At 33.7% G+C, this 27,161-nt stretch overlaps 1 protein-coding gene across 4 annotated transcripts in view; it reads right to left on the reverse strand.

The window, feature by feature from the left end:
* The window catches only part of LOC128234550 (hemicentin-2-like), a 60,232-nt gene that overhangs the window by 10,221 nt on the left and 22,850 nt on the right, over positions 1-27,161 (reverse strand). For 3 of the 4 annotated variants that reach the window (XM_052948819.1, XM_052948820.1, XM_052948822.1), the window contains exons 4-13: positions 26,412-26,702; positions 25,344-25,655; positions 19,938-20,234; positions 19,528-19,824; positions 17,814-18,095; positions 17,025-17,333; positions 15,957-16,265; positions 8,104-8,406; positions 7,810-7,929; positions 2,032-2,071 (exon numbers count right to left, since the gene is read on the reverse strand). In XM_052948819.1, the coding sequence (XP_052804779.1) occupies positions 2,032-2,071; positions 7,810-7,929; positions 8,104-8,406; positions 15,957-16,265; positions 17,025-17,333; positions 17,814-18,095; positions 19,528-19,824; positions 19,938-20,234; positions 25,344-25,655; positions 26,412-26,702 (2,560 nt within the window). The remainder of the gene's footprint in view (positions 1-2,031; positions 2,072-7,809; positions 7,930-8,103; positions 8,407-15,956; positions 16,266-17,024; positions 17,334-17,813; positions 18,096-19,527; positions 19,825-19,937; positions 20,235-25,343; positions 25,656-26,411; positions 26,703-27,161) is intronic. The other variant, XM_052948823.1, reaches the window with a different exon arrangement.

Below are 27,161 nucleotides of genomic sequence, written 5' to 3' on the forward strand. Positions count from 1 at the left end.
ATAGTCAGTTGGTAAACAGCTGAATAAATATAAATAAAATAATTAATTTTCAATGAGGCCAATAACGTTTTTACCATAAGCCTGATAAAAAGCTTACATACCCTAACTGTTTTTGAAAAGGATGTTACCACAACCAAATCATTTTTTCGGCCTAAGTTCAATCGCTTCTCAGAAATGCGATACGGGTTCCATTTCAGACATGTCCACATGCGAGTTTGGTTGGTGTTCACAAAGCCCGAAAAGGGGCAATCGACACAATGCCTTTAAGTTGCCGGAAATTGTAAAGATGTTGTCAATATTTACAGGGACATCGGGTAACGTTATGATTATTATGTTTGCCAAGTACCATACTCATCAAATTAGTATAAAGGCAAAAAACACTAGTGTATAACGGGGCTGGTATATAATATAAACAAATATATATAAAGTCTAAACAAAGATCACATGATACTTCCGATAGTGAACTAGAACAAATACGATCATTTTAACTAGAAAATAAATGTAATATTAATAAATGATTATTGTAGATTTTGAAAATTAAATTGGTTACCATGCATCAAAATTTAAAAATAACACCAAAGGCTCCATAAAATGACAAGCTTATTTGTACATGAATTGATCACATGACGAAGCTTTTTTCAGTTCCAATACAATCATAACACATTTTGTTTTATTTAACTAATATAGTATAACTTACAATTAAATTTACTATTTTTTTTATCGAACTCCTTACCAAGAACGAAATGAAAACATCATTTTTGAGGACGAAAGTGTCGTGTGAAGAAAATAATCTTAGATGGTTTGCCATTAAATCAGAAAAAAAAATGTTTTAAAACTGTCTAAGGAAAAAATTATGAAGTTCGCGCTTAATAACCCTTCCTAAACGCGTTTCATGTTTTTTGTAATAAATGAAAACTAATGACGTATCCTTAGTAAGTTCGTCATGATATAAGTACGTCAAACTAACTGTGAGGTTAAGTCGTTAATCAGAAAATAAAGAAGAGAATATTTAAAAAAATGAATAGTATTAAAATGATAATAACTACATTCGGGTTAATGGTGGTTACGCTGTCTTGTTTGTAAATCTTGATTGTGTAGCTGGAGCGTTTACCAGATTAATGTCCTTATTAAATTGAACGGTCACTCAGGTATCGAGGATAAACATATGTCTTTACTTTTTCAACAATATGATTCTTATGGTCATCGATTCCCCCGCGAGAAAGTATATGTGCTTAGTTTTTGCGTTACATTAAATCATCAACAAGTAGCCTTCGCTTGCCTCAGATAGGTTCTTTTTTCGAAACAAACACTTCAGAATGTGAATTGTTATGAGTTCGTGAATGTTTGATCAATAAAGGTTTTCTCATTGATTATAAATGCAAAATAAATATTTCGTCAAGTATTATATATTTATTTAGACCTTGCGGACAAGGATAATCCATGAAAGTGCAAGCACTCATTTCCAACGGGGTCGTTTGTTTTTTGCTGAAGGGACAGCACGCGGAAGAGACAGTGGTGGGATACAAGGAAGTCCGGGTGCGATACCCTAGCTTTTTTCGAGGAGACTCCTAGGTTCTTTACGTGTTCGGTGTAAAGCACCGATACACGGGGTACAGTTTTCCTGGGTTAAACCAGTATTGAGCACATCACTTTTCCAAGCACTACCCTTTTAAATGCCAAGCGCCAGGCAAGGGGGCTACTTTAACCAACTCTTTACGTTTTTTCGGTATGACGCGGCCAGGGATCAAACTAAAGACCTCCCGCTCAGGAGACGGACGCCTTAACCACTAGGCCACGAAGAGGGTATTGAAATTACCAACGTGTCTTTCCTTTGAGGCTTAGAAAATAGAAAAATATCTATCATGACAAAGATCACTTGGTGTTTGCGACCCTAAATGAACTCCTTTTTCGTTGACCGTTCTAAGGAGGTAATGCAATTATTTGTAGAGTTTTGTAAACGTTGTGTATCTGTCTTTGCCTTTAAACAGATAATTCATCTAATTAATAGCTTGCTGAAACTCTTATACTTACTGGCCCTTGGTGAGTGCCTGACGTGATTCACCTTTTTTATCTGAAATAAATATGTGCTATTAAGGAAAAGCCGCATATAAATCAGTATTTCGGGACGTGTGATAAAGGTTGTTGACAAAATCCAAGGTTCAGCATATGTATGTGCAGTAATAGGTTTTTCTCGTTATTTAACATATATTTAACGGACCTTTCAACGCATATGATTTATGAAAGGTATACTTCGGTTCAGTCGTTTTGTTTTTTAGTTATTTGTTGAAATATTGCATTTAGGTACATTTTAACAAATTTAAACATACTCATACGGCATTTGTTTAGAACTTTAGAGACATAAATGGTTTTTAACGAAAAACTATTATTAGTATTGCTATCGTGTCATCTTTTTTTTCAAATGAATCAATAATTGTAAAGCCATTCTTAGCTTGTGAGAGGGGTTACAAAACATAAAAGGCAATGACAGAATCAAGAAAAATGAAATTGTGACCTCGCATTCATTTATAAAAACATGTTTTATTATCTAATCAAAATGACTCAACCCAAATTATTTTTTCAGAAGGCATTTAAGACGTGATTTTGGCTTAAAGACTGATATTTAAACAGGTATTTAGAACTGTCTGACTATATTTATCTCTCTGTTTTTTCTTAAAAGTCTTGAAGCAAGAGGTTGAATTCAAATGTAATTTTTCTTCAAAGCGGCAGTTCACTGATTTCATTTATTCTTATTAAATATAAAAAAACTCTATTTTCTTTTATTCATTCTTATATTGAATGTGTATTTATTTTTCTGTGATAAGATCTTTTTCGTAAATTGATTTTCTCAGCTTATGTAAGGCGCATTTCAAGATGTCATTTGTGATTTTTTGTTGTTGTTTTATTTCGACTGGCAATCGACACAATGCCTTGAAGTTGCCGGAAATTGTGAAGATGTGTCAATATTTACAGGGACATCGGGTAACGTTATGATTATTATGATGGCGAAGTATCATACTCATCAAATTAGTATAAGTGCAAAAACTCTAGTGTTTATCGGGACTGGTATATAGTATAAATAAATATACATAAAGTCTAAACAAAGATCACATGATACTTCCGATAGTGAACTAGAACAAATACGATCATTTTAACTAGAAAATAAATGTAATATTAATAAATGGTAATTGTTCATTTTGAAAATTAAATTGGTAACCATGCATCAAAATTTAAAAATATCACCAAAGGCTCCATTAAATGACAAGCTTAATTGTACATAAATTGATCACATGACGTTGCTTTTTTCAATTGAATTGTAATACAACCATAACACATTTTATTATATTCAACTAGTATAGTATTTCTTACCAATAACGTCACTAATTTTTTTATCAAACTCCTTACCAAGAACGAAAAGAAAACATCATTTTTGGGGACGAAAGTGTCGTGTGAAAAAATGATCTTAGATGGTTTGCCATTAAATCAGAAAAAAATGTTTTAAAACATTTAAGGAAAAAAATATGAAGTTCTTCAATGCCTCGCTTAATAACTCCTAAACGCGTTTCATATTTTTGTAATAAATGGTAACTAATGACGTATCCTTTGTAAGTTCGTCATAATATAAGTACGTCAAACTAACTGTGAGGTTAAGTCGTTACATAATTAATCAGAAAAAAAGAAGAGAATGTTTAAAAAAAATATTTTAAAATAGTATTTTAAAATAGTATTAAAATAATTATAACTACATTCGGGTTAATGGTGGTAACGCTGCCTTGTTTGTTGATTTTGTAGCTGGAGCGTTTACTAGATTAATGGCCTTATTAAATTGAACCGTCACTCCGGTATCGAGGATAAACATATGTATTATATAGATATTTGCTGTGTGTTGTGTGGTGGTGTCTCACTAGTTTTTGACTGTTTTGCTTGTTTCTTTCTATTTCATTGCAGTATTAACGTTTGACAAACGAGTCATTTTCCGTCCTAAGTAGCCGGTGGAATGGTTGAAAAGGTTGAAATAAATATTTCTGCTGTGATTTGTGACTTCAAATAATATAAATATAAATTGTATAAGGGGGCATAAGTGAGTAACGGACTTTTAAACTACGTTACCCTACGTTACTCTTAGTAGTTACTTTTATGTTTTATCTGTACTATTTCTTCTATGTATAATGATCGTTTATGAGATTAAAGTTGGTAAATCATCTTTCTTAAGTTTGATGAAGGTTTTCTAATAATTCATACCGCGCTAATTGGTGAAAATTACGTTACTGTTAAAACGTAACATAAAAATAGGAATAATATGTTACACAGAGTGCTTATACAAATAAGGTCATGTTATTTGGTTGATGAAAGAGGTATACCATATTTTAAATACGTATTAGACGATTTCATTAATAAATCCCTAAACTTTCTTATGATTGTGCAGATAACGAGTGTGTAATTTACGTTACTTTTAGTTATATTTTGCATAATAACGATTGATGCTGGTAAATTATGAATACCCTTTACACAATAAATCGCTTTAGTAATACACACATTATATTCTTGTTTTATTTCTGATTTGAACCAGTGATAAAACCTACGTAAGCATGATTACGTTACTTAGGCAAAAAAAAGAGAATATTATTGTTAAGTTTCATGTGAAAAATGGGTAAGATCAAATAGAGTTGCAATCAATTAAATGTTAAAACACAATAATATAAAACATACGTTTTTGTTCAACATAACTTGTATAAAGGCATAAATATATATATATATATTTAATACTCAATACAGCGTGAAAATTCATTAAAATGCAGTTTACAAACATAAACATAAATTGATAATTAAGTGGAAAAACTAAATTTTGTAAGATAAATTAGATTTAAAATTGCGCTCATGGAATGGGCTAGGCAATAGGTCATTAAATTCCAATTGTGAACAAAACTGCCTTTTTCCTATGGTCAAGTTACATGGTCCTTAGAAACTGCTGATAGAATGGCTTTTAAAACCATGTGAGGATGTTGCACAAACATATGCCGGCAATACAACACTTCAAAGCCTACCATGAGTACCTGATACATTCGGAAAGCTGGTTGATTACCCTGATTCAAGTAAGTTGAATGAAAAAAAGAACTGCGCCAATATCATTGATATCTGGTCCCGAAACAAGAACTCCTAAGGATGGGTGGCTTTTATGGGTAACAATGACATACTAGTTACCTAAATGTCATGTTTACTTTTCGACCAGTGGAAAATTGACAACTTTGCAGAAAAGTTTTGAGACCCTGTTGTTCTAAGATAAATATGTTAAAATCTTACAAGGCTTGAAGGTGCCAATGTTGAAATATTTCACAAGAAGGCATTTTTTTCATCCTAACAAGAGGCAGGCATTATAACGTGCATTGTTAGATCTCCAGATGTCCTAGTGGTTTAAGCGAGGTATTTCAGGTTTTTCATACTGGTGTAGGTAACAAGCAGCATTTTTCTTTGGAAATGAAATTGGTCAAAATAAAGGAGAAGATATTTGTTCAGTAATATTAAAAGCCATTCTTACAGTATAGCTTCACAAGATGTGATACAACAATGGCGCCCCTTTAAATCCTATAAAAAGGCTATTATCAATTCCATATGGGTTCACTGTCTAAACTTGGTCACATAATTGAAAGAATGGAATGCTTTGTCTGCTGAATGGTAAACCAAAATATAACAGGTGAACAAATTGAGATATGACACATTCTGCAAAAAAAAGAACCTAGGTACTCAAGGTTTCTCTCTAGACTCCTATAACAGTATCAACATGAGTTGTAGAGCACCCCTTAAAATGCATGGTCAACTACCAATTGTACGTCTGGCAATACTTCCATGAAAATTACCCACCACAACTTTGAGATATAAAATGAAGTGGTTTGATAAAAGTGCCAAGTAGTATCGAAAACGTGTGGACATTTGGTAAGATTGTTTCACAAGAACTTATTAAAAGTTTGTGTACTAGGTAAGAAGAAAAATGCAGTGACTCGGAAAAGGATGTTGAGGAAGTGGAGCTTGATAATATGACTGACATAGTATTTGAAGATGAATCTGATACAAACTAGAGCAGGATGTTGCTATATTATGCGCATATCGGTTAAAGTGACACTCTTATTCAAAATCAATACACGCACATGTATAACAAACATAGATTTTAAGTGAAAAACCTTTTACTTCTGAACTTACGCAATAATCCATTTTTGGAAAATATTATTTACTCATAACAAGATTGTAATAGTGTATTTAATATCTTAACACGCAGTTTTCTAAGATTGGTGAGTACTAAAGATTTACTGTGATCTATTTTCGTCTCATAAGGTAGAAATACCGTGTTGTTTGCCTCTACACACGGTATCCTTTATAAAAACAATTGTTTTCGACGTTTATTTATCCTCTTTGGTTTATTAAAACATTTGTATTATTTGTGGTAAATCATATTTGTGAGTAAGAGTACATCTTCAAAAGTATAACGAACATTAAATGAAGTTACTTGACTTCACAAACTGCAGATTTTTTTCAAAATTTAACTATAATGAATAATATTAAAAACGTGTTGACATTTTTGTCAAGTAAATTATGCAAAATTGGTAAGATGTATGAGCATTTCAATTTGTCACGTATATGACACATACTGTTAACAAATGTCAAGTTGTTTTAATGTCATGTAAGAGAACTGCATGTAAAGGAACACACGGGCGTGTACAGCAAATTTATAAACTGTGATTGTTAACATATTGTGTACAATTATAATCATATATTGTCCCGTTGCATGGTTAAGGATATTCTTGTTAACACTGGTAACGTAAACTACAATTGAAATATGCAATAGTATTCCCATGTAAGAAGGTAATTTGTATTTCTAATCCATTAACATAAGATATAAAGGAGTGGTATGTTATGACTTATCGAGTCAAAATGTCAAGTCATGTAATTGAAATTTGAAGTAAAGTATTTTATATGCAGATTATCATTTTTTGTGACATATCTTTAATTTAAATTTAATGATGTAATGATCGTTCATTTTGTTTTTGCAATTTAATCTTGCATAACAGATAAGAATTGTGATGTGAACGTGTGAAGTTAATAAATCTAGTCCTGTTTACTTAGGAATTGTCTGTAACGTATTTTTTTGTCAAGTAACGTATTCTACATGCACATTCATCAGAAAATGTGATTGCTTATCTAAATTGTATTAGTAATTTGCTTTCGCGTCATAAACATGGATTACTGTATAGATAGGATTGCAAAATGACGATAAATGCTCATTGTAGGCATTATTTGTTTAATATGTATAAACATACTTTTCTGATAATGTAACGTAATATAAATGTGAAAGTTTAACTTTACATTATGTTTTATTCATCAGTACTGTCTGAAGTTTAATGTCTAATTAAATATTTCTCATCAAATTGATGCAGTTTATTTTGATGCTTGTTTTTCGTCATAAAATATTGCAAGTTTTGAAGTAACGTAAATTACAGTATAGTGAGCCATAAAACATCTTTGTTTTAACTGAAAAACTATTGGTGTGTAAAATTACGTCATATATTATTGAATTAAAACAGTTTTCTACATTTTTTTTAATTAAACGATGGTATTTTACAAGTGAAGGCTATGTTCGAAAGTTTAAAATTATTTGGTAACGAACTTTAAAATGCTGTAGTTTCCAAACGCCCCAACGGCCAAGGCGTAAACATGTCTTAAAATGTTTGCAAGATGATACACTTTCATAAAATCATGGTCTACAAAATTCCCCCCGGGAGGAGCAAAACCCTTTTCCGCTCATAGTCTATTAGTACGTACAAGACATTCGTTTCCGTAAAACAAGAACAACAACAACGACGACGACGATTGCAACGCAAACTGAAGAAATACCACCAGCCAAACCTCTGATCAATGCTGCATTTGATGGCGGCGGGGAATCTGCAAACAAATGTTAAATTCGACTACTATGTAACTCAACCGAAGCATTTACGTCATTGGTTCTAACAATTTCATGTTAATGATAAGATTTTATGTATTTAACTTCTACCTTGCTGCCATTTATTAGTAAACATGTTCATTGCGATGATTGATTTTGTCTAATTATATACGTACCAACAAGAAGTTTAGTTTCGAATTGGAGTGAAGTATTTTGTTTACAATTTCCTTTTTCGTTTCTTGAGAATATAATGACATCATACGTCGTTCCGTCTTTTAATCCCTTTATTGCGGTTTCGTATTGTATCTTCTGGTCGAGCTCATCTTCCGTATGAACCAAGTATTCTGAATTTTCATTTGCTTTATACAAAATAAAAAATGTTTGCGTAAGGCCACCATTAAAGCGACTGGTCCACTCCACAGTAGCTGAAGACGAGGTCGTTGCAATGAATGTTACATCAGTCGGACACTGCGGGACATCTGTAAACAAACTTATTATTTTTACGGGGCTGTATGATATGAATGAGTAAATTAATTCAGTCAGGCATGCAATTATGATTTCTCAAAGTAATATAACAGATATCGAATATAGTTATAAATAAACTACTTAGGCTTGACTTTAGCGAAGATTCAGACAGTTGTATAACTACTCGCGGTTTGAATGTAAGCCGATTACTTAATAAATGAAAATAGCACATGTATTTAAGAATAACGTTAACATTTGTTTTAATCAATTTCCTTCGCCATTCTGCGTGGTATAAAAAACAAATGAAATTAACTCAAATAAAAGAAATGCTCAGTTATGGTTTCTGTGCATTATAAGGATATATCTGTATGTGGCGTTTGAAGTTGATGACTGTTGTGCTACATAAAATCGTGGTTGACACGCAAGCACCCCTACTAGTTTCATATCCACTTCGGCTTTCAGCGGGAGATACAATAACAATAAGCATATTCGAGGGGCGTTCGAAAAGTACAAGACATGGGTCTTTAGTGATTTGAATTTGTGATAAATATTTACTAAAATATACTGTCGTTGTAAAAAATGAATTTATCGTTATTCTGTTGGTATCAAAATTAAAAAATAGGTCATTGTTTACTGATAAAGTTAAAACAAATGTTTACCGTTCACAACAAAACAAGATGGATTCTTTATTCTAGATTGCTCAAGGTCTATGTTGCTTCATTTTGGTTTTTATTTAATTTTCGATTTCTAAAGTTATGTACTTGCAAACGTTCATTTTTTAGCATATTTCTTATATTAATTGTTTTCATTTAGTCATGATTTTAATACAGCAGACATATTTTATATTGTAATTGCCATGAAATACCATAAGAACTCTTTGAATCAAACCTATTTTATTTAAATGAGGTGGTATAATTAGCATTAGCCCACGTTATGACTTATTCTAACATGCACATACTTTCTTGACATGCTAGAGAATATATCTGGCAATAACTTCATTGTTTCAACTAGTTTCTACAGACCGTCAACTACTCGTTAACAGTATAGGCAAAATTATCTGTTGACGAAAATTTCAATTCGTTAATTACTTTTACTAATGTCTTTAATTGAAGCAACATTCGCTTGGCCAATAAATATCAAAATGTGTACGATGGTGACAATCAGAGGCAAAACGTCAACAAAATGGCGACACTATTCTATACGTTTAAACTAGAACTCCGCGAGTCGGATGTGTCGCCTGACGATTTATTTACTGTCGACATTATAGCTGTTAGATTGGCATTTTATTCATTCATAGACAATGATGTTGCCATTTAACTTTCAAGTGTAGGTGGCATTTGAACCCTCAATCAGATATACCTACGGAATAAGTTTCAGGTTGAAACCTCCTATAGTTTACGAGATATGCCACGGACAAAACCTAAGCAAGAAAATTAACAAAGGGCAATAACTCTAAAAATATGGCAGCAAGAGTAACGGTTCTTGTGCACTGCACTTGCCCTCAATGAGATCTATCTAGCTATGAAGTTTCAAGTTGATACCTCTTATATTCTTCAAGATATGCCTCGGACAAAACTTTAAGCATGAAAATTAAAAAAGGGCAATAACTTTAAAACTAAGAAAGCAAGAGTTACTGTTATTGTGCACTGCACTTGCCCTCAATGAGATATATCTAGCTATGAAGTTTCAAGTTGATACCTCCTATATTCTTCAAGATATGCCCCGGACAAAACTTTAAGCATGAAAATTAACCAAGGGCAATAACTTTAAAACTAAGAAGGCAAGAGTTACTGTTATTGTGCACTGCACTTGCCCTCTATGAGATCTATCTAGCTATGAAGTTTCAAGTTGATACCTCTTATATTCTTCAAGATATGCCCCGGACAAAACTTTAAGCATGAAAATTAACAAAGGGCAATAATTTTAAAACTAAGAAAGCAAGAGTTACTTTTATTGTGCACTGCACTTGCCCTCCATGAGATATATCTACATATGAAGTTTCAAGTTGATAACTCTTATATTCTACAAGATATGCCCCGGACAAAACTTTAAGCATGAAAAATAACAAAGGGCAATAACTCTAAAAATATGGAAGCAAGAGTAACAGTTCTTGTGCACTGCACTTGCCCTCAATTAGATCTATCTACATATGAAGTTTCAAGTTGATACCACTAATAGTTTAGGAGATATACCCCGGACAAGCGAAAATGGGACGCGGACGCCGCCGCCGCCGCCGACGCCGCCGCCGCCGACGCCGCCGACAAAAGTAACCCCTATATGTCGTCTTTTCAGGCGACACAAAAATAAACAATAACCCGCAGATGCAAACCCTTTTAATCAAAAATTAGTGTACTGCAACTACTGTCATATTAAATACCGAAAACATTGTAAATAAAAAAGTACCCCTTCACTTTTGTAGGCCTCACAAATGATATTATTAGGCTTTCTGAAAATGTTTAAAAATAGTGTTTGTTATTCACACATATTTTTTTTTATATTATTTTAAATGGATTTAAAGAAAGTTATTCTAAGAAGAAGAATTTTATTTTTAGTCGGGTACATATAAACAAATATCATTAGCTCAAGGGCTTTTTTCCGACATACATGAATGCGTAATGCGGTAGTAGTGTGTAACGGTCCAGAGTACTGGAGACCTATTGGTCGGCTTTATACCCCCATAAATAAATTACTTACACAGTGTGAGATAAGATAATCACTTAAAATCCGGTAAAGTTCAAGTATGGATTTGAAGAGGAATATGATAAACGATATGTTATTAAGTTATTTACAGTTGTATACAGTTATTCTTTTTCCTTTCGTGGCTAATAATCTTTTTAACCGTTTCTGTACTCAGAAATTCGGCCGATTAATCGACTGAAGAGTTGGACACCGATTAACGAGACTAAGTTTACAGCCCAATGTGTATAATTGGCAAGGTGACGGATTGCAATGACGCATTGTGTAAAACCATACCAAACGATACAGTGATTCAACGAAAAGCAATTGGCATACACAGATTGTTATAATAAAGCATCCTTTATGCCTGTAACATAACTTTTACGGGCATTAACTATATAAATATATATTGTTGAAAGTGTTTTAATGACCCTTTCAGATCTGTTTAGGTATTTATATAAATATTATTGCCCCTAATTTATTGCTTTAAAAACGAAAGTTTATTTTGTTTAAAAGAAGTTATTCGATATTCGGTTCGTTTCCAACATTTGTTTCTTAATCGTTCATACCATGTGTTTCTTATTTGATATTGAACTATTAAAACGTGTACAATTTAGAAGTGTATTTCCTTTGTTTTAATCTACACAAAAAATCCCGAATTAGAACGCTAATATGTAATTGGCATTCTCATTTATCAGAGGTTCGATCGTGATAAATCTAACCACTGATTCAATCGCTGCCAAATCGAGAGCAACAATATAAATAAATTATTTTACTGATGTCATCGTCATCCAATCAAAACGCTCGTTACTTTTAGCATACTAAACTATCAATCATTGACCATCGATACCCTGTTTTGCCACTAATTTATATTTTTATTAATTTTGTAGAGAAAATTAAGCACTCTGTTTTGATACAAATATGAGTTTTGCTAGCAAATATTTTTTTCAGTGATTTACATTTAAAACACGAGTCATTCAGGTACTTACTGTTATTTCATAATGGACAAATAATTTGAAGAAGTTTATAATAGCTTAAAAACGACTAATTAAGTCAACCATCAACTATTGAAATAAAGCTACAAATTATTAATCAGCAGCAAAAACATAAGATTCACATATTTCACAAGTGTATGCGTTATAACGCAAGTAAGGTCAATATGATTTATTTTTTATCGGGACTATATGGGGAAAGTGCGGGACAATATTGTGCGAGTGTTCTTCGAGGAAAGAGCTGTGTAGGGTGGTATATTGACAATGACGCAATTAATTGTTCTCACTCAGTTATGGTTTTATATATATATATATATATATATATATATATATATAACTTGCTTGGCTATTATATATATATATATATATATAATAGCCAAGCAAGTTCCATTTCTTGAAATATATATTTGATACGAAAAATGACGGGATACTCGCCAAATTATAACAATCAAGAATATAACTCATGAAAAGCTCTAAAATTTGTCAAAACAATGCATATGGAAATTATTAGTATATTCCTCTCAATGTCCTCTAGCAAGTCATAAACGATGACCAACATTACATAATTTGCACCGCAGAGATGACACATGGGGCCCATAAACCAATATCACGCATTCCAATACCACCAGTCCAATTGAAGGCTTTATTAAACGGAAAAGTACATTTGAAAAAAAGATGTATAACGAACTTTCGGTTTCCCTGGATCTACATTATTATCGACCGGCAGATATATATTTGTCACTTCTTGATACCTCTGTATCGAGGGTTTCCAAATAAACCTTAAAAAGGACAAAAATGTAAATATCAAATAAACATTTAAAAGTATCAAATAAAATAGTTTCCTTTAAGAATCACAGGAACTGGAAAGATTTATACTAGTTAGGCCTAAAAAAAATATGTCTGTTTCCTGTAACATGCTGAAAAAAAAGATAGGTCGGTAGGTAGGGATTTTCTTTTACTTCTTGTTTTAAAATGTCATAATGATCCAATATTCATTTTTATTTCCGGTGAATTATTTTAAAAAGAACTCAGTGTGATATATAGATTCAAACTTTCTGCCTTAAATAAGCTAAAACTGCTGGCTTGACAGCCATTGTACATGTCTTTCAGTTCTTGAATGCATCCTTTTGAAGGCAAGACCTGGGTTCGACTCCCAGCGGTGGCAACATTATGTGCAATTTTGAGCATTGTCAGTATGTTCACCAGGGAAGCAGTTCATCGTAACACTTTGCAAATATAACCCAATAAAAAAATGAATCAATTAACATTTAGACAATTTATTTTTGGCAAATGTTTTAAACAAAACTTTCAAAATGCATACATTTTGTAGTAATAAAACATGATATTATTGCACAAACTATTTTAAAATAGACTGTGTAATAATATCAAGTTGTAATACAATTAAATGTACATGGCAACTATTATAAAGTAAACTGTTGGCTAGACATGGTAATAATTATAACTAGACTATAAATTCTGACTAGCATCAAACCGCTGTCACAACCAACATGAACTGGAAAGAATCTCCACAAAACTGCTCACTGCTTGGACACTTAAACCTTACATACTGACTCGGCAGCGAACAGTGTAGACCCTGATTGGTCTACACTGGTCCCAAAGGCCTGATATAGTCGTGCTTCACGCTTTAAGGGTAATAATATAAATCAATACTTTATAAAATGATAGATTGGACTAGAATATGTTTAAATAGACTAGAATCAGTATCAAAAAAGCTTCGACTGACTGATCAAAAATTAATACCATTTTCTTTTATTAACAGTAAAACAGCAAAACTAGTACACGTACTGTACAGTACCTTCACCATTAAATAGTTTCCAAAACTAAAATAAAAAAAAAACAATTTCCAGTATTTTATAAAGATCTGCTGTATTAGATCCACTGCTCATTCTGTAAAAATCTCAAGCACGATGAAAAATAATCAATATAACTTTTAATAGAATACCTGTCTTATTTCCTTTTCTTGACTTGACTTATGTGGTTAAAAAACTCCCAGAGTCAAATTTTGGAAAAATATATTCTGACTATAACGAAGGTATTATTTAGATAATGAATGTTCGTTATGTAACCCAATGCATCCTTGTCAAATTCCAATATGCACCAGCAATTGTTTAGTTGCAACGACATCTTTCTTACTTTACCTTTCAGTTTCACTTTCACGTTTATCTTTTTTCCGGAAGTAAACAAAAACATTCAACGTTCCTATTGCCAATTTTGCAACATTGTATTTTTCATAAATGGCATAACCATAACTGTTATACAATACTGTTTTGCTATAGAACTTAACTGTAACACCGACAACGATTTACGCAGTTCTCCTTTTACTTTCTTAAAAATTGACAGGAAGTTAGCGTGCACCTGTTTGCTGCGCTTTCTAGACCATGTGCGACGAAAAATGTTTATTTTTCTGTAAACTCATTAAAAACTTATAAGAATATTTTTTTTTAAATTAACCGGTGATATCAAAAACAACTTAAAATAAATGAACAAAATATATCTTAGCATTGTTGTTTTTCAAAACCATCGCACTTAGCGAAAAAGCGGAAGATAACCGTTAATTTGCATAATGGGCGGACTTAATATTACGTCATTGAGTTTGAGTGCTGCTAATTGACACGGTTACCGATCAGATTCCAGATCAATAATCCCTTGTCACTTCGGGGGTTAATTGCTCTTGCGGGTTAAACAAACATTCAGATCATGCATTGAGGCTCCGTTCAGATGATACCGACTCTCACACAGAAATTTTCCCTGTTCAAAACTGACGCATACTACAAATGTATGATGCGTCAATTTCGGTTCATTTACGATTTCTGTGCGTCAAAACGCGGGATCTCGGGTCAATTGAAAGCTCTGTCAGAAGTTTAATGTCACAGCCAATAAGCTTTTTGCCATTGTTTCAATTTGTCAAACCGGAAACGTTTGTAACAATGCGACGAGTTCGGACACGACTAAATTATTTAAATTATCGTTGTCATCACAGGCCAGGGGTCATTTGCGGTCGGCGGTAAAACATGACGGTCGGTCGGGTTACAGGAAACAGACATTTTTTTAGACCTTATAATGAAGCTACGTCGGTTTTAATATTTATCTACTATATGGATTTTGTATGAGCCAAATGAATATATACGGCAAGTTTTCGTCCTTGCCGTTATGTTGAAATTTTAATGGATTGCAGATTTAAGTACAAAATAGGTCGCATCTGTAATCATAAAGAAAGAAAAGCTTGGACTCATATCGGTTGTCAAGATTCCTAATTTTAATTGTGTTTGTTAGGCTCTTTTTCATTGGCTATAGGCAATCACAACAGTTTGCCGAATCCTAGAGAATATATAATAAGAAAACAGCGAAAAGTCTCTGATTGGCTGCAATTGTCACTGTTTGCACTCAGAATCGGGGCGATTGAACCAGAGTGTTGTACGCATAGCATAACCACTCTGGCGAACGATAATGATGTAAGTGAAAGCTTACCGTGCGTTTGCTAGCAAGCGGAGCACATTGATACGCATGCTAGTTGTTGATCGTTGTCCTTGACAACATGGTTAAAACAATTACATCACTCACAACTTTCGTGAATCCAATTATACACATTGGGCTTATGTACAATAAGCGTATTCGCATGGCAGTTTTCACCAATTATTTAGACAAAATATAATAATTTTGTTTTTGCAGATAAACACAATATATTACTAGGCTAATTAAGGCTCTCAATCTTACATAGAATATGTAAAACGAAATGATGTCATAATATAGACACCATTAAGGAAGTAATACGTTTCCCTTCAGCTTTAACTCTTTCTAAACATTTGTTAAGAACAGGTTTGAGTATGACATATATTTTTTTTAATTTACCATTCATTTAAACGAAGTTGAACTACCTTGAGGTTTTAAGTTGAATATTTTGTTGAGGTCTGGACTTATTCCATTTGACACCGTAAGCAGGTAGGTTGAAAAATCTTCTTGCTCAATAGCATTGATGGTGAATGTTGTTAAAACACCGGCATTGTTGATGGTGTATTTGTCACTGTTGTGAACTTTAGAATACGTTGTTCCATTCCATTTGTGCCATACATATCCTTCTTCGTTTGGAACAGGATATGCAACGACATCAAACGAAAACGTTGCATTCCCGTCAATGACCCCGGTAACATTGATTTTCTGTTGACCTCCTGATGCTCTTGGTGAACCTTGGAAAACATACATTTTTCAGGATTATTGATGTGCTTTAAATAATAAATAGACCAATATTTATGTGAAAAATACATAAACAAGCTTAGTAGCCAAAAGGTTGAACATAATCTCCGTTTAAAGGCACAGGGTAATCGCCAAAGACAAAGAACACAAAAGCAAACAATCACAAGTAACATGGAACAACAGCACAAAACTCCACAAACAACACAGTGCATATAAACTATATAAAAAAACTAGGTATGTTTATCAAGGATTGTTAGGTACCACCTTGGAACGGTCAGTAAAATGTAAATTTAGTGGGGGTTTAAACCAGTTTACGTGCACAAACCTCACTCTTATCCCAACAATCCTGGATTAAGTAAAAACGTAAAAGGCAAATCTTATCCAAGTATGCATTAACTTAATAATAAAACAAATATTAATAAACTAATAGGTAAACGCCAAGTACTTCATTGATCCCAACTATATCTGCAAACAAAGGGATACAATTCAGAGTACCTAATAAAAACCCTTTTCAACGACACGATGCAGTTATTATTTGAAACTATGAGCATCACACACAGTCTGCATTCTGTCTGCCAGTCTGCCAAGTTCGTACTAATGGTTTAAACTTTTTTTATCAATGTGTTGATAAGGTCAGACAAAATTAAATCCTACACAGTCATTAGTTTAACGTTTGATATATTCTATATGTCTTATTATTTTTTTAAATGAGAATCATAATAGACATTTTATGTCAAATATGGGTTTCTTACATCGAACATAAACGTCCATTTGTTTTCTTGGCGCCGTTTCAATATCTGTGTAGTTGTTATAACCAAGACAATAGTAACTTGCTGTATCAAGACAGCCGGCTTGTTGAACATCAAATGCCAAATGAAGAAACCCGTCGGTTCTATTTAGAACAACGTTGTCCTGTAGCCTGTCCGATCTTCCAAATATAATGGTGGAGTTTGGGTTACTGTCAACTTCACAGAAGAAGTTAAGAGCTGCGTTTTCATCAACAGTAACATTAACCGCGTCGGGATGACTGGTTAAACCAAACTTGGACACAGAAGATTTGTCTGTAGAACACAAACACATATGTATATACACGTTATTAAAACAACATATAAAATAAAACTTTGTAGATATTTTAATAAAACTTTGTTGATCTTTTAATTATGAGTATGGTTTAAAAGTAAGGTATTACTTGTTGTATCATTCTGTTTCTCAAATGATAGTAAGGAAGACTGTAAACTATAACAGTAAAACTGGTATCGTGTACTATAGAGAAAAGAAAACACTATTTTTGAATTTGTAACATGTATAATTTTACATTTATTAATTTGCAGTTTCAAAATGTATTCGATCTCGGATTAAGGCTTGTCTGTCACAAATGCAATTGACATGTTTAATATAACTTAAAAGATACAGTTTTTTTTTGCTGTTTTGGATCATAATCCGTTCGCGGTACGTGAAAATGGACAAATGAAACGATGTTACTTTCCAAAACATTTCACTCAAATCACGTTCTAATGCAAACTCTTAACATGACAACTTACACCAAACGTTAATTTCGAATATTCCAGTATCCTCTCCAACGATTTCATTTTGTTGTCCCGTTGGCTTCATGATGTTACGAATTGTGCAACTGTATATACCAGCATCGCTTCTCTTCAGTGATGGAATGAAATGTGTTATTTCGGTCCAGGTAATCCGGTCGTTTAACCGAGTAATTACGACTGTTGTTTCTGTTGGGTACCCTGGCTCGTATTCACATTTCAGAGTTAAGTTTTTACCTTCCAGGGCGTTATGCCGGGACAGTTGATGCAACCGTGGCGAATCTAGTGTGTAAACATGAAATGATTATTGAAGGATTTAAGGATTACATGTTAAGGAAATACGGTTGATCGGCTTATGACAATATTCAATGTTTATATTCACTCAATATTTGCAAGACGTCTGGTATAATCCAACTGCGGGATGATAATAACATTTTAAGGAAGCAAAACGCTTTATAAAAAACGGCTGTTTGAACAGTAGCGATGTCAGCAACATTGACGTCACTTGTTTCATCAACGTTGTATTTATTTTACCGCGATCAAAAACCATAACAAGCTCGGGTTGTGTATCCTCAGCGATAGTCCAAAGATATAGCATTAATTGGAATATTAAAGTAATTGAAATGGTAAACAACCATCGCAAAAGGGATGTTAATCTGATAGAAATGGATTGCTTTAAGACAAATATCATGTGTACTTATAACCTGATGCGACATATATTTCTCTTTTAGAGTGTCGTTAAATTTACGTCACTCACATTAATTGCAATTAAGTTAAAAATATTATGTTTGATGGTTTAATTTATAAATTGTTTTAATAAGACCATAAAGAGCATCAAAAGCGGCTACTACCGCTTGTCTGATTGCATATGTACAGGTTGGAGATACTAAGCTTGAACCTGTAGTTCATGGTGAGTGATTGCAAAAAATAACCAATATAAAGACGCCTTATTTGTAACCCGATATTTCGCGTTGTTTATTGATTTGTAATTAAAAATACGCGGATAGTATCATATCATTTATTTGAAATAGAACAGTACATATTGTCCTTTATCTTTAATGTTGAACAAAAATACCACAAAGTTAACTTGTTTAATGCAACTTTTGGTGTTTTAAGTGTTGTATACGCTTCGTTTGGGCGAACCATGATAAAATGAATGATAAAATGAGGATTGACTGAAAATGACAATTTTATATCAACAGTGGATCAACTCGGATGATTAATACTTCAGGTTGTGAGGTTAGAGAAAAAGCGTCATCGGTCCTAACACAAACTACAGTGTACCAGATATCTTTATTATCTTCGAGAATTGTTTATTCCTTTGTTTAATGATATCCGGACTATATTTCGGCATTAGTAAATTTAACTCATAAATGAAAAAGTAATCGCTTTGTATTAATTATGTAAATCAATGTGCTGTACTCAATGTATTCGATCTATAGGGATACAATTGTAGACATTCTTATATATGTTAGAGCACTCAGATGATGACAGGCAATTTAGATCTAATGTTTGATAATCTAATGGATATAAAGCAATATCTTCTTTCATCTTATTGTCATTATATTGCACTGAGCGCATTTTGTACGATTATTTGTTTGCGATTTAATATTGATTGAAAATCAAACTTACCATGCACAACCAAAGAAAATACACGCTGGTTATTATTAGAACTGTCGACTCACAAAGAAACAGAAATACAGAATATACATACAGAGAATGTTGAGTGTAATATTTGCAGACGACAATCCTTCCACAAGCTGGTCCATATGCGTCATAGTATTTCTAGCCGTACATGACAAATGACCCTTCTCCGACCTGCTTATATTATTGCGGAGAAGAACACTCTCATTCTGCAGTATGTTTGATCCTGTCCAGGAAAATGCTGATGATGGGTTGCTTTGACTATCGCAAAATAGCTTCAAGTTTGCTCTTTCCATGATGTTGTAATTGGATAAAACCATGTTACCATTTTCTGTTGTGTGCCGTATAGTGACAGACTCGGGTGGATCTGAATTTATACAATTTATTTCATGAAAATACACTGTGTTTGCATAAGCACATGTACATCAAACTTGCAGGGCAGTAACGTTCTTTAAATTGATGTTAAATGATAACACTTACAATTTATTAACACGGCTATAGAAGCTGACGAGGATCGAGTCTGCTTACTTCCGACGGACGGTTTCAGCACATTATGGGCAGTACAAGTCCTTGAAGTGTTTGTCTTTGTGGTAATGATATCCTGTAGAATCTGTGTGTGATCTGTTCTTGAGTCGCCTGTCCAACTGTAATTTGCGGTTGGATGCGCAGTCGACTTGCATGCCAAATCAAACTGCCTGTTAGTCACAACCGTGATCTGGTCCATTATCACGTCTCCACTCAAAGTGTTCATTCGTATTTCCGGTGTGGACGGACCGTCTACAATGCATGCAGTATACATTAAGTGAACATGAGAGTGAGTCTGAGTGGAGAAATGATACATTTTATGATCATGTAACAGAATGAAGTTTCAAAAGCCACTGTATATAATCATATAAATTTATAGTATTAATTCACAATTGTACACACATGTTTTGGTAGTTACAAAATTAACAAAACAATCGTAAGATTGATATACCCGCCTGATTATGCCAAGTAGTTGGCATGGAAATCATGTGTTTGTAAACAATCCCGATTATATCATGCAATACGGCAATCAATTTCATATATTTAATTGTTTGAAATGAAATATATCGTATATAATGTAGCATTGAGATTTCCCATTGTAACCTATGCCTTGACGAGTTTCAAACGAATAAAACATTTCATCAAGGGCGGATTGGACCATAATTATTCCAAGAATATAGCCTCTTGGTTGCAACTGTTTCAAATAATAAATATCGTATATAGTGTAGCATTTAAATTTGACCTACTCAACACGATTTTGACCAAACAGTACGCAGCTTCAAACTAATAAAACTATTTCATCTAGGCCAGATTGGACCTTAAGTATTGCAAAATTATAGCGTCTGGAGTTTTGTTTATTTAAGATTTGACCAACTGATCTAATGTTTTACTCATTTGACATAGTTTGAAACTAAGCAATGATTGTATCGATATAAATTCTGATTAAATTTTATGAAGAATGAAGCGGATAAATTGTCTGTTTGTTCACTTGTTTTCTTTAAGACTTGACCTCATGGCCTAGTGTTGGACCCCATGTGACCCACTTTTAAAGTCTACCTAAATTACATAAAGGGGCACATCCTAACCACAGTTTGAGCAATGTTTGACCAAACATTTTCGAAATTTGGTTTCAGACATGATTGTTGAAAGGTTTAACCTAGTGACCTAGTTTCTGACCTTATTCGACCAAGTCACAAAGAACTGATTGATTTTATCATAGAAAACAGTATGATGAAGTTTTAAAAATGTTGCCTCTTGTATGTTCCTTACATCTTTCTTTACTTAGTGACCTTGTTGTTGACACCAGATGAACTAGGTTCAAATTAAATTGATCAAGGAAAACAGTCTGATAAAGTTGCATGAATATTGGGCCTACACAGTCACACGATATGGTTCCGGTCAGAAAATAATGAACGGAAGGAAGGACGGATGGACGAAATGACGTATTAACGGACAATGCCTTAACCATTCCTCCACCCGAAACTGTCGGTTAGGCGGAGGATAAAATACAAGCCTCATCAGAGCCAGCATATTTTTAAAAAAGAGGAAAACTTACTCTCTTTTTTGATAATGTACTAGTGCACAACAAATAACTTTGGACACACATTTCACGTTTATAAAATGACCACTTTATTATGATAGTTTGCAAATTCCAGCACGAAAATGTCATAAATGATTGTCTGATAAATAAACTCTTTTGTTCAGTATGAATTTGATTAAAAAAGAACGGTACATCAATAGTTTGCCATAAAATCCTAAACATAAGCCAACTTAGTATGTACAAATAAGAAGACAAGAGATGCGTGTCAACCATATTGCCCCCTATGCCTTAGTAAGATAATTAAATTATTTTAAGAAGAAATGCATCGAGTAATAATGATTGCACAAAGTGTTCATGAAAGCGAAGAGGAACACTGCGAACTTTGAATTCCAGTTTTATAAAGATGTTAAATGTGACTTTGACCTTGGTCAACTGACGCCCTAAAACTAAGGATCAAACACTAGTCGCGGGAAACCTTGCACTGATTTTTCATAGTCCTTGGTCGTGCCGTTCACAAATTATAATTATTTACCGTGACCTGAACCTTTGACTTATTTACCGCTTAAACAAACAAGAGATGTCACAGTATGTGACGGATGCCCCCTTATGTGACATTGACCTTTAAACAACGTCAGTACATAAAAATGGAAAGAAAATAGTTATGAAATGTCTAACCAATATGGCTGGTGCATTTGCAAGACTACAGTCATCGCATTATGTCTTACCAACATGGCAGGTGATTTGCACGCAACATGGCATTATGTCTAACCAACATGGCTGGTGCATTTTCAAAACTACATGGCATTATTTCTTACCAATAGAATGGGTGTATTTGTTAGACCACGGTTATGGAATGATGTCTAACCAACATGGCTAGTGTATTTGCTCTACCCTATGGCATTATGTCTGACTAATATGGATTGAAGCCTTGTAAAACAACATGACATTATTTCTAACCAATATAGCTGCTGCATTTGCAAGACCATATTGCATTATGTCTAACCAACATGGCTAGTGCATTTGCAAGACCACATGGTATTATGTTTGTGCCTTAGGACTGAAACTCCTTTCTGCTTGACAACAATACCGCAGGGTCTTACAAATGCAACATTGCTTTTACGTCTCAAATACATACAGCAAGTTATCTTAAATTGCCTCTGAACATATAAAATGACACCCATATGTGACAACCTACACTCTTATGTCCTTATATGCGTCATATCATAGTTAACTAACACTTAGGGTGACCTTGACCTTAAAGGTAGGCACAAGGGTCTTGTACGCGACACGTCGTCTTGGTAATTCAAACACATGAGGCAAGTTGTTTTAAAATATGCCCGTACATGATAAACTTACAGCACGGAAAAGACCACCTATACTCTATGCCCCACTTGTATAATTCGATAGTATTCAAACAATAAGTGTGACCATGACCTTAGAGGTAGGGACATGGGTCTTGCATGCCGGTATGTCAAATACATGTGTCATGTTATTTTAAAATCTGTCCATACATGAGAAAGTGACAGCCCGGACACGACCACCAAAACTCTATGTCTTATTTGCAGCATTTCATAGTATCAAAATTCTTACCTTGACCTTAGAGGTAGGGACATGGGTTTTGCACACGACACGTCGTCTTGGTATGTTAAACCACATGTGACAAGTTATTTTGAAATGTGTCAATACATTAGAAACTTACAGCCAGGACACGACCACCTTTACTCTATGTCTCATTTGCAGCATTTCATAGTATTCAAACACTAAGTGCACATGTCTTGCACGCAACACGTTGTGTTGGTGTGCCAAGCACATGTGGCAATATATTTTAAAATCTGTCTATACATGAAAAAGGTGCAGCCTGGACACGATCACCTATACTCTATGTCCTTCTTTGCAGCATTCCATAGTATTTAAACAGTAAGTGTAACCTTAAACGTAATGTTAGACACAAAGGTCTTGTACGCGATGCATCGCCTTTATATACCGAATGCATGTGGCAAGTTATTTTAAAATATGTCCATACAAGAGAAAAGTACAGCCCGGACACGAGAAGTTAAGCCGTGGTAACGAACGGACGGGCGGAACGACGGACGGACAGTGCGATTTTAATATGCCCACTTTCGGGAGCATAGAAATGTCAAGTACAATGTCTTAAACCTTCATCAAACATTCTTTTGATTATTGTTTCCGTCCTGCTTCTGGATTGTTCAATCTTTGATCGCAGAAAAATACAAAATCCCAAGAAGCCTGTTTTCACAAAATGTTTTTGAAATGTATTTTGTAGAAATATACAGTCAAACCTGGTTGAACGGTCACCTGCTTTAAATGGCCACCTGTCTTAAAGGGCCACTCCTAATTTCCCCCCTTACGTTTTCACTATATAATGTACGTGCATTAAGCGGCCAACTCTCTAACGCGGCCACGGCCACTAAATTTTTGTCCCCATGAAGCCATATAAACACTAACTAGCGGTCACTAATCCCTTGTCACTGACATTTCCGCTTATAAATTTTTCCAATACACAGCTTTAATTGCGTATAGAAGTTTACGGAAAAGAACGACGGGCTCGGGTATTTCCGTCATCCAATGAAAATGAATATTGCATCACACGATTGCCATGCGTGTTTACTCATCTAGAAATCATGTTTATTACACGTCGGCGAATGTTTTGATCAGAATTGACACAATTAATGACACAATTTATAAGATAATTAAATAATTACGAAGATAATTATTAAATACCGACAAAAACACCGGTTTTTTATGAATTCACAGTTTGCATTGTCATTCGAAGGCCTGAAACGAATTACGATTGTTATGCACTTCAATATAATTTTTCAAAGTGCACGGATTTATATTTCTACGAACGGATATTAACAATGCATTTTGCTTGATATTTTTTTACCTTTGATAATGGCTGAAACTAAGATTAATCGAAAGTGTTTGTCTCTAAAAGAACGTGTCGAGTTTATAAAGTTATTAGAAAACGGCTGTAGTGCCAGAAGTGTTGCCAAGGAATTTAACTCAAATCAATTTCTTACTTAAGCGTAAGCGTGAAATGTGTAGACTGATGTGGTGTGTTTTGTTTATGCCTTGTATCAACATTTATCTATTGTATTTTATTTATAAATTTGAAATAAATTTATTTTATCTATACAAATGTATTTGTATTCAACCTTCTTCAATACTATTGATACAGATGTTACTGATTATGGTGTGAGGTGGTGGTTAAGATACATACCCCATCTCTGAATAAAGCTAGAGGCGGAAATGTCAAACCTGGATTAAGTGGCTACCTGTCTTAAGCAGCCACTTTGATCATTTCACAAGGGTGGCCACTTAATACAGGTTTGACTGTAACATAAAATTTCAATTTTCTTTACATCTTTGACGCTGCACCTTATGGTGATATTTCAAACCGCCGACATTAAACACATCTGCACGCGCTCATTGTTCTAAAGAAGTATGAGATAATTTCCATAGCATTTTTTCAGTGCTTCATATGTTTATTTGATGTGGCTACAATCTTCGTAAGCGGGACGTGTTCCGATATTATTCGAAAACATATTTTTTAGATATTGTTCATCCAATTTTAAAACGGTTGTTGTTTTTTAAGAGACATAACTCGCCTAATATTAATGCCAAAGCAATAAGCCTTGCTTTAGATGTTTGTATTGTATTGTATCTGGCAAGCTTCATATTCAACTCCCGACGCCAATGCCACAACAAAAAGCAAACCAAGACTGTCACAATTCCTCTATTTTTCTTCTTCGTACTGGAGATGAGCTGAAAATCCCATATATTTATTTACAGAAACTTACATAGAACATTCATGGTGACATCAGAAGATACCTCTGTTGTAACTGGAGTTTTGCTGGTATCCGAAGGTGTCATCGTTGTTGTTACGATACATTTGTAACTGCCTCCGTCCTGAATTTTGATTCCGCCGGTCCAGCTTAAAACCGAGTTTGAACTAACAACGACACTTCCTTTTGTCCAAGTGAAATCGTTTGTAGATGGATTGGGTTTTCCTAAACTGTGACACGTCACCGTCTGAGCACTGTCTTTAATTATGCTAATCACGATGCTCACTGGTGTACCGTTTAGTTTGAATTCCGGGATTGAAGGGGGATCTGTGAAGAAATATAGTTTTGAATATTTGATACCGTACCATAAATTTAAAAATCAATACGTTGTAAATAAATTGATTTTAAAGATGGGACAACTAGTTCATAATTCTCTTAACATGTCAAATTGAGATTGAAACCCGTTTGTTTGTTTTTTCGTTTGAAGAACTGTTTAAACATTTTTTTCAATATTCTAATATTCATATTTTGCATTGACAAAACGATTAAATTATACTTATATAAAATCATCATTGTACAAAGAAAATCTGCACTTATACACTTGAGAAAAACATGATATTTATATTAACAAATAATGTGTTTAACAGTATTTTGATACATAACGCTTTTTCTGATTAATGTTTGGGTTGATAACTTGTTAGAAAACATTCCTAAGCGCCAGTAAACAAACAAAGGAATGCTAATTAAATCTGTTTTTGATAAAATATTACATAGGAAGGAGAGAAAAGTTTAAGTAAACATATGTATAAACTATTATAATCAGGGACAAACTAATGCTGTTATCGAGTAAAGTGGACGCAGTAATCATAGTTGTTTTTCATTTTTGCTGATATAAACTGACATTTTGTCACGGGGGAAAAATATGTTGTAGTAAACAACAACCGTCGTATTAATCTAGCTTGGCCATAGATGTCCGGCTCAAAGTTTAATTCAACACAATGTCATCAGTAACTTTATAATCACGCTATTCAGTTAAATTTATACCTCAATAATTATACAGTCACGTAATTCATTTATACTTACACATAATATTGACGTCCAATATAGCCTGTTGCAATGGTCCCGCCTCATGCGTGGCAGTACACGTACACGAATTGTCTTGGTTACGCCGCGCTGTGAACTGTACAGAACGACTGACTGAATCGCCGCTAATGATAGGGTTTGACTCGGTGCCATTGTAACAGCTCCACGCAAGGCTGGCAAGAGGATTTCCACCAGTACTCCTACATGTCAGCCGTTCAGGGCTATTCTCTATCATCTGGTAGTCCGTTATTGTGTTGAAGTCGTCAATCACTGGCGGATTAGGTGGAGGATCTTCAATATAATAGCATTTTGTAAGTTATCTCATATTGGGTATGACATTGCAAATAAACTGACTTTTGCCGTGTACAATTTTCAATCGTTAATTGTGCTCAGCGAATAAAAAACGTTTTTTTCCTTATTATAGTAATTTGTTTTCGAATCGTGTTACAAAAAGTAATAGTTATAACTGTTTATCAAGATTATACTTGATTTTACCTGAACATGAATTATAATGTGAGTTACTGAGAGCACACTAGAAATGACATTGCATCACCGCATTCAGAGGTTGAATGCTTACACACGTTTTTTATACTTATTTAGATAACGAAAAATTAAAAAGAAATAAGTTGCAATTATATCTTATTAAAGACCGGCATTGTCAGGCGAAACTTAAAGTGACACTCTTATTCAAAATTAATACATACACATATATAACAAACATAAATTTTGAGTGATAACCCTTTAACTACT

The sequence above is a fragment of the Mya arenaria genome, chromosome 5, assembly GCF_026914265.1.
Source record: "Mya arenaria isolate MELC-2E11 chromosome 5, ASM2691426v1".
Classification (NCBI taxonomy): Eukaryota; Metazoa; Mollusca; class Bivalvia; order Myida; family Myidae; genus Mya; species Mya arenaria.